General features: G+C 55.4%; 1 protein-coding gene across 3 annotated transcripts; it reads right to left on the reverse strand.

Moving 5' to 3' along the window:
• Window positions 1-6,304: 6,304 nt before the first annotated feature.
• On the reverse strand, window positions 6,305-10,700 carry SBSN (suprabasin). Of its 3 annotated transcripts, none has more exons than XM_088028435.1 (5): window positions 10,272-10,700; window positions 8,892-10,163; window positions 7,420-7,485; window positions 7,267-7,311; window positions 6,305-6,389 (listed from the first exon to the last, which is right to left on the reverse strand). In XM_088028435.1, exons 1-5 carry the CDS (start codon window positions 10,698-10,700, stop codon window positions 6,366-6,368), a joined length of 1,836 nt encoding a protein of 611 aa, XP_087884561.1. In that variant the 3' UTR covers window positions 6,305-6,365. The 3 variants fall into 3 exon arrangements, with proteins under 3 accessions (XP_087884561.1, XP_087884562.1, XP_027979369.2); XM_088028436.1 differs by having other exon boundaries at window positions 8,892-9,407; window positions 9,678-10,700; XM_028123568.2 differs by having other exon boundaries at window positions 8,892-10,700.
• Window positions 10,701-13,841: the final 3,141 nt, after the last annotated feature.

Below are 13,841 nucleotides of genomic sequence, written 5' to 3' on the forward strand. Positions count from 1 at the left end.
CTCTGCCTCACTCCTCTCCCTCCCGTCTTCTTCCCACCTGAGTTTCCTTCGCTTTGCCCTTCCTCCCCCTCCGTGTGCCTGCGTGTGCCCTCCTCTGCGCTCTGCCCCCTGACTTCCTCTGCTGTCCCCCTCAGTCCGCAGCCTTCTCTCTCCTTTCCCGGACTCCCCTGCCTTCCCAGAGTCTCCTCCCTGCCACCACTCCTTATACCATGGCCTGGGAGACGGGGACAGGGCTGGGTAGCCCAGAGTCCCTCCCTCGTGACTCAGGGCCAGCCACCGATAGGGTAATGAGCTGTAATTGTGAGCCTGAGAGTCTGTGTTGAAACAGAGAGGGGAGCCCAAGCATCAGGGAGGGGGGACAGAATGGGATAAGGCAGGTGCCAAAGTGTTCCGATTTCCTAACCCCAGGAATTTGGGGCGCAGGGTGGGGATGGGGACATCTGAGGAGATGGTTGGTTGGTGTCTCCTCGAGGTGATGGGGTGGAGGGTCTCAGGAGAAGGGAACCCCGGGCGGGACCCAACCGGGAGGGAAACGTAGGGAGCCCAGCGGGGCGGGACCCACCCGAGGGGTAGGCCAGCCTGGCTCAGGGGCCCCGGGATGAGCGGCAGCTGCCCTCTCTTGGCCTTGCTCTCTCAGTTTTGGCGGCCTTTTGCTCTCCCATCGCTCTTCCCTCCCATACTGCCACCTAAAGGTGACTGTCCTCACACTCCTCCATGCCTCCCAGCCCACAGAGTCTGGCAGCTGTGAGACTGCCCTCCGCGCGGACCCCAGGTACCAAGGAAGGAAGTGGCCAGCCTGAGAGGGGTCATCAGGGCGTCTCAGCACTGGGGCTGTTCTTGGCCGAGAAAGCTGGGTGCGGAGCAAGGAACTGGGCGGGCCAGCCACCCCCAGGGCATGAGTGGGAGGGAGCAGCTGACCCAGGCACCCATCCTGTTTACCTGGCCCACAGGGGCACGTGTGTGAGCTCAGAGCCTCCCGAGAGGACCGGTACTGCTGCTCGCCCCACCCACCCCCAGTCTCCCCAGGGCCTGGCCGCACCAGCGGGGGAGGAGGGGTCAGCGTGAGCCCCCACCCCACGCCCTTCCAGGGCCCCCAGGTCAGCAGCACGGCCCTCTCCTCGTCCCAGCTCAGGACGCAGGGCTCAGGCATCTTCCCCATCTCGGCCCTGTCCAGCACCCGGCTGCTTCTCTGCTCCCAGGACCCCTGGGCCTCCCACTCGTCGCCGGCCTTGTATCACTGGAACTCATCACCAAGTTAGGAGGGGCTGGTTTCCATCTGCCTTTCCCAATGTCTCTCAGTCAGTCTCTCCACCCCAGCACCCGCACCCCAACTTGTAACATCCAACACCTCTCACCATGTAAACACAACCCCTGTCTGTCCTGGGCACCTCCTACCTCCCTGTTATTCCACCTCTCTTTAATGACAGTGATAATGGTGGTAGTGGTAACCAGCATCGTAATTGTCAATGCAGCTCCAGTCTATCCACAGCTCTGTGTGCCCAGCGCCGGACCAAGTGCTTTAAGGCTCACACAGCCCTGGCAGATAGTCTTAGTATCCCCCCATTTAGAGACAGACAATCTGGGGCTCAGAGGGGAATGGTGGTGTGTGGTAGAGCCAAAGCCAAGCCCAGGCCTGCTCCACTTCTAAACCCTGCTCCCAGCACGTTCTTTCGTCCTCTGTCTCAGACCTCCCCCCCCCCCCCCCCCCCCCGCTTATCAAAACCTTCACTCTTCTCTGGATGGAATTGGTGGTGGCTTTGCCCTGGGGCCTTATGGAGGGCAGGGGCAGGGGGGCAGGAGTAAATCTGAGGCCTCCGGATTGCTGATGGACACCTCGGCCCCTGAGCCGGCTGCCTCCGCGTCCAAGGGCAGGACCATGGGGCTGGAGGTAGAGCGCTCCCTGCTTCAGAGATTCATTCCCACACTTCCCTCATGGGATACCACCTTCACCGTGGTATGTATCTGCCCCCTGACCCAGCTCTGTTACTAGTGTTTTTCTTTAAGCCAGCTTACTTTCTTAAGCATATTTTATGTCGCTACTGTAAGTGGAGAGCCAGGATCACTTGCCCATAAAGAGAAAGTACCAGAAAACACAGAAGGAGATTGGCAAGTATGAGGGAGGTATTCAAGGCACAGGAGCACAGAAGTTGAGTCTTCTTCTCTAACATAATCAGAAAGTTTCAGAGAAAATTGAGAAAAGGGCACGGCTCTCACTGTGTGATTCAGACTTATTCAAAGCCATGTTCCTGAACCAGCTGGATTCTCCCATGCACTCCCATGCTCTGCCTTCTGGAGAAAACTACCCTCAGGCATCTCTGGACCTGAGAGGTCACCTCACGTGGTCTGCAGGCATATTTATGAAATACCTGTTGTGAACCAAATAGAAGGCTAAGTGCTTCCACATGCATGATCTCATTTAATCCTTACGACAACCTCGGGGCGGGGGGGCGGGTAGACATTCCCATTTTACAGGTGAGGTAACTGAGGCCCAGGGCTGGTAAACACATACATAATAGCGTATTTAAAAGAGATGGTGGTAAAATGGTGCTGTCCGAATATGACCCAGGTCTGTCTGACTCCAAACAGCTTTTTCTCCTACATCCATGCCTCCTTGGTTCTTGTACCTAATGGCGTCCACAAATCTGAACTGCCTGACCTCATGTCCTCTGATTTCAGCTTTTCTAAGTCACTATTTCATTCATTCTGTAAGTATTTATTGAGTACCTACGGTGCTGTGTGTCACACCTGTTCTAGGCACGGGGATACAGTGTAGAAGATCATCTAAATCTCTCTCCTTAGGGAGCTCACATTCACTGTGAGGAGGTTGGACAATAAACGTATCAGGTGGTGAGCACTAATGAAGAAAAATAGAGGGAGGTGGGGGACTAGAGAAGACAGAGTATTTTAAATCGGGTAACCAGGAAAGGCTCTTCAAGGTGTGACCTATGAACTGACACCCAAAGGAAGTGAGAGAGTGAGCCATGAGGACGTCTGGGGATAGGGTATCCCAAGCGGAGGGACAGCAGTGCAAAGGCCCTGGGGCAGGAACCTACTTACTCTATTTGAGGACCATTGTGACTGGAGCGGGGGGGGGGAATGGGAAGAGTTGAAGTCAAAGTCAAAGAGAAACTGGCCCAGACGGGGGGACTTGGGGCCATTGTGAGGATTCTGATTCTTATTCTGAATGAAGTAGAACCAGGGGAAGGTTTTGACTGAGGAGGGCTGTGGTCTGACTCAGTGTTAACAGGGTCCCTCTGAGGAACAGGCTGGGGGGCAAGGGGCAGGAGGTGGGTACAGAGACCAGGGAGGAGGCTTCAGGGTGGGGGGTGGACAGAGGCTGGACTCAAGCAGAGAGAGGAGATGGGGCTTTGGATCTGGGTGATGTCTCTGCTCCCCTCGGTGGTATCCCGAGCCTCCAGCTGGCATCTGCTGATCCACCTGTGCGCAGTACCTATCCTGCCGCCGAGCTTCAGATCCTGACTCCTCCCCTTACTAGCTGCGATCTTAACCCACCTGTGCAGCGGTTTCCTTGTCTATCAGAGGCAGGAATGCAGGGGTGAAGTGAGGGAATCCTGGCGGGGTGCTCAGAACAATGCCTGGCACGCTCCTGTGCACTCACTATGTGTTCTTGCTAGTGGTGGGCACATTGATGTTGGAGTATTTGCTTGGCAGTTTAATTGCGAGACACATACACAGGCACGCACACACCTCCTGAAGGCAGAAACTTAATTTTAAAGAGGACTTATTTTGAAGTAGCCCCCCCCCCTCGCCGAGGGTCCCAGGGAGGCCAGCCATCTCGGCCACCAGCAGAGACCAGCAGCTGGGAAGTGCTCGTGACTAGGAGGAGCCGGGCCATCACCACTCACTAGCTGGGCGGCCTCAGTCTGGGAGGGGGAACCATCATGGTGCCTGGCTCACGGGGAGCTCGAGAGGATGGAATGAACCTGTCTGTAAGTGCTCAGCACAGACGTAGTCAGCACCCAATAAAAGAGAGCCTCCCCTCTGTTAGCTGCCAGCCATCTGTGCCTGGCCTCGGCCTCTCCTCTGGAACATGTTAGTCTAGGGGGAAAATGGACATTAAATGAGTAAATATATAATTACACATTGTCATAAGCACTGTGAAGAAAAAGATCAGTGTGCCAGGCCAGAGAATAGAAAGGTGGCCCTTTGGGTGGTGTGGTCAGGACAGCCGACACCTGCAGGGTAAGGAAGCACTGGCACAGGGGAAAGAGGGACACAGAGAATATTCCTGGCGGACGGAGGTGCACACCGGACCCCGAGACTGAAGTGAGCCAGGCCTCGTTTACCCTTGAAAACCGGCTAAGTTCTTTTCCAGAAGCCTCCCAAGATTGACACCCCCCCCCACACACACACACCCCCATAGGATTATCCCATATCACTTTGACACTTTCAGGACCCCCATCCAAGTAAACCCAGCAACAAAATGTGCGTACAAATAAAATCGGTGAAAGCTTTTACTTCAGGAAAGAGAGATTCCCTAGAATATGCCCTTTCCAGAAGGGACGACTCCAGTTTGTATGAAATGAGCTCCAGCACAGAGTAGACCCTCAATAAATGTGTGATGTGAATGAATGCTTCTTGTTCATTAAAATGCGGGAAATGGACAATTGCCATTTAACGTATTGATGCGTGGCTGCATGGGTAGATATGTGACAGATGGACGTGTGATCAAGCAAGGAGAGTAAACTGTTAATGGTAGACTATAAGAGGTGGCTACGCAGGTATTCACTATAAAACTCATCTTTATGGTGCGTTTGAAATATTTTCAAATTAAAATATCGTAGGGGAAGGGAAGGACCATAGGTCGTGAAAATGATGGTATTCTACAAATCAGGAAAAATGCAGTGAACATGAAGTCTCGGGAGCGTCACCTTTATTGTACACATGCAGCCCCCACCCCCACCCCTCCTGGTGGCATCTAGTTCTTTTCGATGCATTGCTTCATATTTGTTTTCATATTCTCTTTATGCACCTTGTATCCCCCGGGAAGCCTGTAAATTCCCCAAGGGCAATTTTGGGCCTCCTATTTTTGGTCCCACAATTGATGGAATTTTGGTGTCGGAAGCTATGTTTGCAGTCCTCCCCTGCAGACAACCCCCCCAAGACACACACACACACACACACACAAGCACACACATATACAGAAGGAAACTGTGGCCCCCAGAAGGGAAGGAAGCTGCCCACAGGTACATGGTCCTACTAGGAATGCACATCTCCCGGCACACAGACCGGTGCTTGGCAAGCCTTCTAGAGACTTTCTAGGCAACCGTGAAAGGTCAGGTTCTGGCAGTGGACAGCCAGGGCCCTGGGCCCTCTGAGCCTCCGTTTTCCTCATCCATACAATGGGGATCACAAAAGGGCTTCTGCCTTTGGGTTATGAGAGGCTTAAATGGTTTCAGCTCTTCACACAGTACTGGAAGCTAGCTAGTGCTTAGTGAACAGTCGCTGCTGTCATGCATCTGAAAACCGGGCCTTCTGTGTCCCCTTTCCTGTCCATCTTAAGGAGGCCCACCCTTCTGTCACCAGGGTGCTTTCCCCCTGGGCCTTTGGTGCTCCTCCCCATGCAAGCACCTCCCACACGTAGCTTCTTCCTTTCCTGTCTGCACCATTCCCCACTGCTTGATGCCAAAAGGAAAAGACCGTATTTTCAGAATACGCTTTGTCGCTCAAAGTCCTTTCCCCTCCACTTCCTGACTATGTGACCTTGGTCATGTTTCTTAACCTGCGGGAGCCTCCATGTGCTTCTCTGTAACAGAACCTCTTACCTAAGGGGGTGGGGGGGGGAGGATTCAGTGATGTCATGCGTGGAAAGCACCCAGCAGGGAGCCCAGCATTGCACAACAATTACAAGTTACCATTGTTATTCCTTTGGTGCCACACCCCCCAAACGAGGATGCTACCCCCTTGGGCTCCATCTAGGTTCCCGCCATTCTCTTCGCTGGTGCTTCTGCCCCCACTCTGGCCTGAAGTGGCCTTCTCTGCACAGATGCTCCCCTTAGTACCAAGCACGCACGGGTTTTGCCCGCTAGCGAAGCCTGGCTTGTCCCCGTGAGCGCCCTCTTACATCTGACCTGCCTGAAATCTCCAGCCCAGCCTTCCTGTGCATCAGCCCCCAGCTCCTTCCACAGAATAGCAAGGAAAGAGAAGCCTCCCCCCACCCACCCCTCCTCGGGGAGCACAGTGGACCATGATGAGAGTATAACGTGTCATATTTATTCACAAACCCCAGTACAGCCCCCTCCCGGGACTCAGGAAATCTGCCCCCCGCCCCCAGCTCCTCCGGGTCATTTCAGCTAGTATGACAACAGGAATGTCAGTCTGCTGAGTGAGGCCAGTGCATCAGTTTAGGGAATGATGTTGGCGATGCTCTGGAAGAGAGGAGAGAGGAAATGAATGCAGGGAACACAGCCCTGAGGGGACCAAGACCTCTGCCCTCACGTCCCCTAGGGAAATGAGGGGGGACATGGCCATTAGCTTCTCAGGCCCTAGGGGTTGCCTATGTTCTGCGGAATGTCTTCAGCAAAGTGGCTCCTAGATTCAGGAAGAACAGGGAGCCAGCCCTCCCAGGGAGAGGTGCCAGGGCCCTGAGGAGGAGCCCAGAAGCCTTGTCTGTTTTGCCTCAGAGGGTCCCCTGGCACCCCCATAGCCCAGGAATAAACAAGGCTGTGCCCCTGGGTTCCGGGCACGGTCCACAAGGGCTGTTCCACACCCTCCTCCTTTTGCCCCAGGCTCATGCAGCCATGCACTACATGCAAAGAGAAAACTGCAAAGCTAGGATTTTGCTCTGCGCCCAGGGTAGGGACCAGGGTCCCCCAGGAGGCTTTCTACTGGGGAGTCCCGTCAGCCAGGGAAAGCCCAGAGCTGCAGGTTCCCACCCCCCAGCATACTGCTATAAGGCAGCAGAGGGCCCCACGGTGGGTTGAGGTAGGGAGGGAATCTGATGAGAAGCGGTGAGCACACGGAGGGGATGGTTTCAGCAGCGCGCCTCCCTCGCTGGCCTCTGGGGGTCTGTTTTGCCAGCTTGCGTTTGCCTCCGCAGGAATGGAAAGCAGCCGGAAGAGGAAAACAGGGTGTAAGGGGCAAAGAGCAGGTGAAGAAAGGCCAGAGCTGGGAAACAGGTTGGATGGTGTCTGCAAGGCTGAGAGTGTGTCCACAGTGAAGTTATCCGTGGACAGGCAGTGGGAAGGGAACTTGAGACTCTCTCCAGAGACAGAGAGCAGAAAGTTGAAACCTCCCAGCACTCACCTTCCACAGAGCTGGAATGTTGATGAAGGGCTTGTTGACCGAGGCCTAGAATTCAAGGGCAAGAGGGTTGGTCCCCAGAATCCATCCCACCGCCATCATAGGGCGGCCTTCCCTCCCCCTACTGAGTCCTTGCTGTGCCCCCGGGGAACTTACTCCAGATGCTACTGTTGTGGTTGCGCCCCCTCCGTGCTGGCCGGTGGAAACGCCTGGGTGAGTGCCCTGCGGACGAAGCCCAGACTGTCATTACAGCCCCTCAGCCCTTGAGGATCTCGCAGGTTCCTCTTCCCCGGTGACCTGCCGCCCTCTAGGGGCTGGGGTGGGAGGCAGAAGCTAACCCCCTACCCCCTCATTACCCAGAAAGAAAACCCAAAGCCCATGTCACTGTGGGAATTCTGTGAGACGGGAAGAAAAGCCTGGAAGGATGTCTGCCCCTCCTGACTAGTCTTCCCCCAATTCCCTTTTATTTCAGTGAATGAAACGCCCTCAGTCGCTGAGAAGGGCCTGAATGGAAACTGGGAAGGGAACCCAGACGACCCACGCAAACCCTAGAACCATAGTTTAACCTCAGCCCCGACCTCAGCTCTACCCCGTCTCTACCCCCCTCTGGCCTGGTCCCTGACTTCGGTTGATCCCTGACCTCATTTTCCCCTCAGATACTCAGCCGTGCCTTTGCCGCTGCTAGGGCCAGCTTGGATCCCATAACAAACCTCCCCTTCCTGACTCCTTCCCAGTGAAGCCTGCCGTCTGACTCAGAGCCCATTCCTCTGCCGTGCACACTTCCTGTGGAGTCCCTTCCTCCTCAGCCACCCAGCCCTGGGTCCTCTGCCTGCGGCCCGCGTGGCTGTCGGCTTCCGGGTCTGGGCCAGTCCTCCAGATGGTGTCCCAAAGACTCCTCATGGAGATTGGAGAGTGGGGAACTGAGGCAGGCAGGGGTCAGGCTTCTGGCCCGCTGTGAATGGCGCCCCTTGCCTCCCCCTGGCCTCCAGTATTTGTTGCCTCTACAGAAATCCTCCTGGAGACCTCCCCTGATGGAGCAGTGTTGGGGGGGGGGAGACAAAGAACCCTGACCTGTGATTGGCCAGACCTGCTCGCTAGCCACCTGACCTTGGCAAATCCCCTTAAAACTCACTTCTATCTCCTTATCTGAGAATCGGAGAGTCAACATCCTCACCCTGACTACCTCAGAGGCTTGTTATGAAAATTAAACAGAAGAGGGCTTATCTCCCAAAGCCATTCCTCATGCTTACTCTGATGCTCTGGGTTTTCTCAACACTCGCTCTGTTTGCACTGCACAAGATCTTGACTCAGTAATCATTTCCTGTTCCCCAGGAGAGGCTTCATGTTCCTGTCTTTACACCTCCTCAACTAGGAGGGCAGCTCCCTGAAGTGCGAAGGTTCTCACTGTCTGATCTAGGGCTTTGCGGACAAGATGGTGTGACCCATCTGACCAGCAGAGCACCAGCTCCTTTGTAAGGAGATGGAGAGGAAGAAAGGGAACGTGATCATAAAGCTCCCCAAGCTTCTTTCACTGAATGAAGGCTACATGGACTACCCAAATGTCCCAAGGGCTTAACCTCTCCCTCCCCCAGCCCCTTCTCCCCATTTCCCCACCCCTGTTCACCTACATTCAGCAGCTGGTTGGCCTCCTTGCCGGCTTGGTTGACCCCATTATGAACATTCTGCTGCAACCTGTCCACCTCCTTCCCGGCCTGGCCAGCAGCATGGTGGACACCTTGGCCAAGTTTATCCGCTTCCTTTCCAGCCTGGCCAGCAGCGTGGTTGACCCCTTGGCCAAATTTCTCTGCCTCCTTCCCGGCCTGGTTGACCCCATCGTGGACCCCTTGGACCACTTTGTCTGCCTCCTTTCCGGCCTGTTCAACGGCATGGTGAACTCCCTGGCCAAAGTGCTCCACCTCCTTCCCAGCCTGGTTGACCCCAGGATGGATCCCTTGGACTATTTTGTCTCCCTCTTCCCCAGCCTTCCCTGCAGCATAATGAACATCATGGCCAAATTTCTCTACCTCCTTCCCAGCCTGGTTAACTCCGTGGTGGACCCCTTGGGCTATTTTGTCTCCCTCCTTCCCAGCCTGCCCAGCAGCGTGGTGGATCCCCTGACCAAATTTCTCCGCCTCCTTCCCAGCCTGGTTAACCCCATGATGGACCCCTTGGATTATTTTTTCTCCCTCTTTCCCAGCCTGCCCACCAGCATGGTGGATTCCCTGGCCAAACTTCTCCGCCTCCTTCCCAGCCTGGTTAACTCCATGGTGGACCCCTTGGACTATTTTGTCTCCCTCCTTCCCAGCCTGCCCAGCAGTGTGGTGGATCCCCTGGCCAAACTTCTCCGCCTCCTTCCCAGCCTGGTTAACCCCGTGATGGATCCCCTGGCCAAACTTCTCCGCCTCCTTCCCAGCCTGGTTAACCCCGTGATGGATCCCCTGACCAAACTTCTCCGCCTCCTTCCCAGCCTGGTTAACCCCGTGATGGATCCCCTGACCAAATTTCTCTGCCTCCTTCCCAGCCTGGTTAACCCCGTGATGGATCCCCTGACCAAACTTCTCTGCCTCCTTCCCAACCTGGTTAACCCCGTGATGGATCCCCTGACCAAACTTCTCTGCCTCCTTCCCAGCCTGGTTAACCCCATGATGGATCCCCTGACCAAACTTCTCTGCCTCGTTCCCAGCCTGCCCAGTAGCATGGTGGATCCCCTGACCAAACTTCTCCACCTCCTTCCCAGCCTGGTTAACCCCATGATGGACCCCCTGACCAAACTTCTCTGCCTCGTTCCCAGCCTGCCCGGCAGCATGGTGGACCCCCTGGCCAAACCTCCCCGCCTCGTTCCCAGCCTGGTTAACGCCATGATGGATCCCCTGACCAAACTTCTCCGCCTCCTTCCCAGCCTGGTTAGCCCCATGATGGACCCCCTGACCAAACTTCTCTGCTTCGTTCCCAGCCTGCCCCGCAGCATGGTGGGCCCCCTGGCCAAACCTCCCTGCCTCACTTCCCACCTGGTTGACCCCATGATGGACCCCCTGAATCACTTTGTCTGCCTCCTTCCCAACCTGTCCAGCAGCATTGTTGACCCCATGGGCAAACTTCTCTGCCTCCTTTCCTGCTTGTCCGGTGCCACTGTTGATCCCATGGGCTACCTTGTCCAAGCCGTTGTTGAGCCCCTGGACGCCTTTGTCCAGTTCCTTGCCGGCCTGGCTCCCCACGTGGCTAAGTCCATTAAAAACTTTTTCCACTTCCCTTCCAGCGTGAGTGATTCCATTATTGATGCCTTCCAGGGCCTTGCCCACCTCTCTCTCTGCATTGCTCAGCCCTCGGTTGATTCCTTCAATGACCTTCTCAATGGGGTCATCATTGGCCGCCCATCCAGGAAGGGCCCCCAGTAGCAGTAGGAGGGAGCAGGAGCTGACCAAAGTGGCAAGGTGCATGTTGTTGGCAGGGTGGGGAGGATGCAGAGAGGAGCCAGAGAAGCAAAGCTGCTATTTATACTCTACCTCCCTCTCTCTTCTCCACCCCTCATGACTCAGTTACCCCTGTGAGGCACTGACTTGGTCCCCAGTCAGGGAGGTATTTCTCAGGGAGCTTGAGTTAAGCAATGAAGAGGAGGAGGAAGAGAAGGTGAGTCATGAATGGAGAACACTCACGTGTCATCTTTCCTCCTTGCCCAGCTCAGGCCCTCCACCCCAAAGCCCAGATGTCTGCCCTTCCAGCCACCCCCTCTTTTCATTCCTCACCCACTATCCAGGCCTCCTCTCTCCCAACCTCACCTGCAGTCACCCCCATCCCCAGGACCCAGGCCTAGTTCTTCACTCCTCTCAGGGGATCGAAGGGTCCAGTTTCCCCAGCAGCAAAAGTCTAGGAAGATGGGAGGCTCAGTCAGGGGGGAGGAGAGCACTCTTGGGGAGTTGAGGGAGTCTTCAGACCTTGCTGTCACTGTTCTCGTTGACACCCCCCTACGCTTACTACGTCCCAGCCCCACGGGTCTTCTCCCCGGTCCTCAGACACCCCGGGCTCATTCCCGCCTCATGGCCTTTGCACATGCTGCCCTCTCTGCCTGGAAAGCAGAACTCACATCTTCACATGGTGGGTTCTTTCTTATTCTGTTCTTGGTTCAAATGTCACCACAAAAAAAAAAAAAAAAAAAATCCCTGGCCGTCTCTCAGTTATCCTGGGTGATATCATCGTTTTGTTTTTACAAGCACTTACCACGATCCAAAATTATCTTTTATACTGTCTGCCTCACCTATCGGATTGTAAACTTCCAGAGGACAGGGCTTTTGTGTTGGCCACTGCTGTATCCCCAATTTTTAGAACATTGCCTGGGGTTCAGTAAATATTTATAGATTGAACAAATGGATGGATTTAAAGAAGCACTCCAAAAAGGTATGGGATGTAAGTACACATAGTATGCTTGCTAAGGGAAGCCCAGGGAAGACAGGCCAAGCCTGGGTCTCAGAGGATGCTGGAGAGAAGGGTGCCTGGGTCCCCAGAGCAGCCTGGGGCCCCTCGGGGAGGCTTATAGATTTTGGAGCCGGGACCTTGGCCTCCTGCTTCCCAGACCGTGGGCGAGGGCAGAGGACCGATTGCCATGAGCTGGGACAGGACGCAGTGTCTCCTGAAAAGCCGGTTGAGGCAGCCACGGGGAGGGGCTGAAGACCTGGGGCAGCAGGAGACTATCAGCCAGAACCTGGGCTGGAGGCCAGGGGCTCATCCTTCCTTCCCTCCTCCCCCTGGGGCCTCCTCGGTCCCAACCTAAAGCCCCAAGCGTTGACATGGTGGCATGGGTTGGAGGGGAACGGCTGGGAGTCTACCCTGGGCATGAAGAGGGTCATCAGAAGGAAGGACAGGTGGTGGCTGGGAGGTCTGTGGCAGCGTAGCTCTCTGGGGCTAGAAGCCGGCCAAGACCAGAAGAACAAGAGCCCAGTGGGTGGGTAAGTCGGGTGCAGGGGTGAAAGATATTTGGGTTTGGGTGCCAAAGGGAGAGACAGAGAGGGGGTGGAGGTGGGATTGCAGGTGGGAAGGAATGTGTAGGGTGTGAGCTGGTCGGGGTGACAGAGGTATGTGTGTGGGTTCCCCAGGTGTGGTGAGAATCTGCATGGGTTTTCAGGCTTTGCTCAAACGAGGGTGACCAGGCCCACTCCCGCCAGAGGACCCACGCTTCCACTCCAGGTCCTGGACACCCAGGCCCAGAGACCCAGGAGCTTCTGCCATTTCTAGGCACTGCCTAGAGAGGGTGACTAATCATGCCACCTCTCCAAGCTTGAGCTCATTAAATCTGTTTCCCAGTTTCACGCTCCAGGGACAAAGCCAAATCCCTGGGCAGCCTCAGGTGTGGCTCTCCTGCCCTTGTCCAGTGCCCAAATGAGGGAGTTTCCCATGCCAGGGGATTGCAGGGTGGGGAAGGGTGGGCGGTGACCTGCCGAGTCCTAATCCATCCTGAGATGGAGAGGTGGGGTTTCTCCTTTTGAAATGTACTCCCATCTTCTCCTTCCACCCCTCTCTCGGCCCATGCCGCCATCTTCTGCCAGCCCCGGTCCCTCTCGATCCAATTCCCATTTGCCACTGATTGATTCAGGACTTTGGCATCTGTCCCCGTAAGAGATTGGCCTGGAGTTGTCCTTTCTTTGCCGCCCCCCGCTGGTTTGGGTAACGTGAGCCTGCTGCTTTTCCAGAGCGAGTGGAGGAGGTTTCCGTGGCCCAGCGTCAGGGCGCTCCCACAGAGCACTCCCAGGAAGTGTGCTGGCCAGCCTGCGCGGCCTCGGAGCACGTGCCCTGCCCAGAGCCCCTCCGCGCGAGGACTGCCACCCAGCTTCCCTGCTCTGGTTAGGATCCGCACCAGTTCCCCATGCTTTTTGACAGATCCTGCCCATAAAGTCATCTGGATTTGAATCAGCCTCGGGGAGCGTAGATCTTAACTCCGGTTCTTCTCTTGTTATTGGCCTACTCGCTCAGCTTTGCCATTTCTGTTTGCACCAGGGTTGATCCTTTATATTTTCTAAGAAAATTTTTAATTGCATCTGGCTTTTCACATCTATTATTGTAAAGTTGTACAAAATTGAGCCCCTTTCAGTCCTGGTTTTATTTGTGTGCTCTTCCACGCCCCGCCTCCTCCCAACCCCCATCACATGTATTAAGTTTGTCCCCCTTTGTTTAATTAATACCTGCATTTTGGTCTTGGGCCATTGAAATTCCCCATCTGTACACCGATGTATTTTCAGTTCCACCTCTCTGGACCATCCAAGCAGGAGAGCCTCACCCTCACCCTGTCCCACTGTGGGTGCTTGGCGAACTGAGTTCCCGTGAGGACTTAGGGAAGGAGGAGATTATGTCATTCTGCCCCTTCTTGCTTCCATACCACTGTCCGGGATGATGACTCCTTCCTGGCACAAACCGCCACACCCCCTAAAACTTGGTCACAACTGTGTGTCAGCCAGCCCTGCAGGTGAAGGCGCCTGTGAATCACAGATGTGCAAACGAGCCTCCACCACCCCCCCAACCCCCCACCCCCGTGCATTAGAGGAAAGAGCCATCTGTCCTGTTCTTCCCCAGAAGGTGCTTTGTGCCAGGCA

The sequence above is a fragment of the Eumetopias jubatus genome, unplaced genomic scaffold (genome assembly GCF_037043125.1).
Source record: "Eumetopias jubatus isolate StellerSeaLion01/CBP00866 unplaced genomic scaffold, mEumJub1_p1.0 scaffold_10, whole genome shotgun sequence".
In the NCBI taxonomy this organism is placed as follows: domain Eukaryota; kingdom Metazoa; phylum Chordata; class Mammalia; order Carnivora; family Otariidae; genus Eumetopias; species Eumetopias jubatus.

Bases quoted from the DNA above. Each gene is read 5' to 3' on its own strand.
- SBSN (XM_028123568.2), bottom strand. From the start codon at position 10,700: ATGCACCTTGCCACTTTGGTCAGCTCCTGCTCCCTCCTACTGCTACTG. The intron at 7,486-8,891 runs GTAGGTGAACAG...CTTCGTCCGCAG, and splicing joins AGGCCAACCAGCTGCTGAAT to GGCACTCACCCAGGCGTTTC. The intron at 6,390-7,266 runs GTGAGTGCTGGG...CCTCTCTTCCAG, and splicing joins ACATTCCAGCTCTGTGGAAG to AGCATCGCCAACATCATTCC.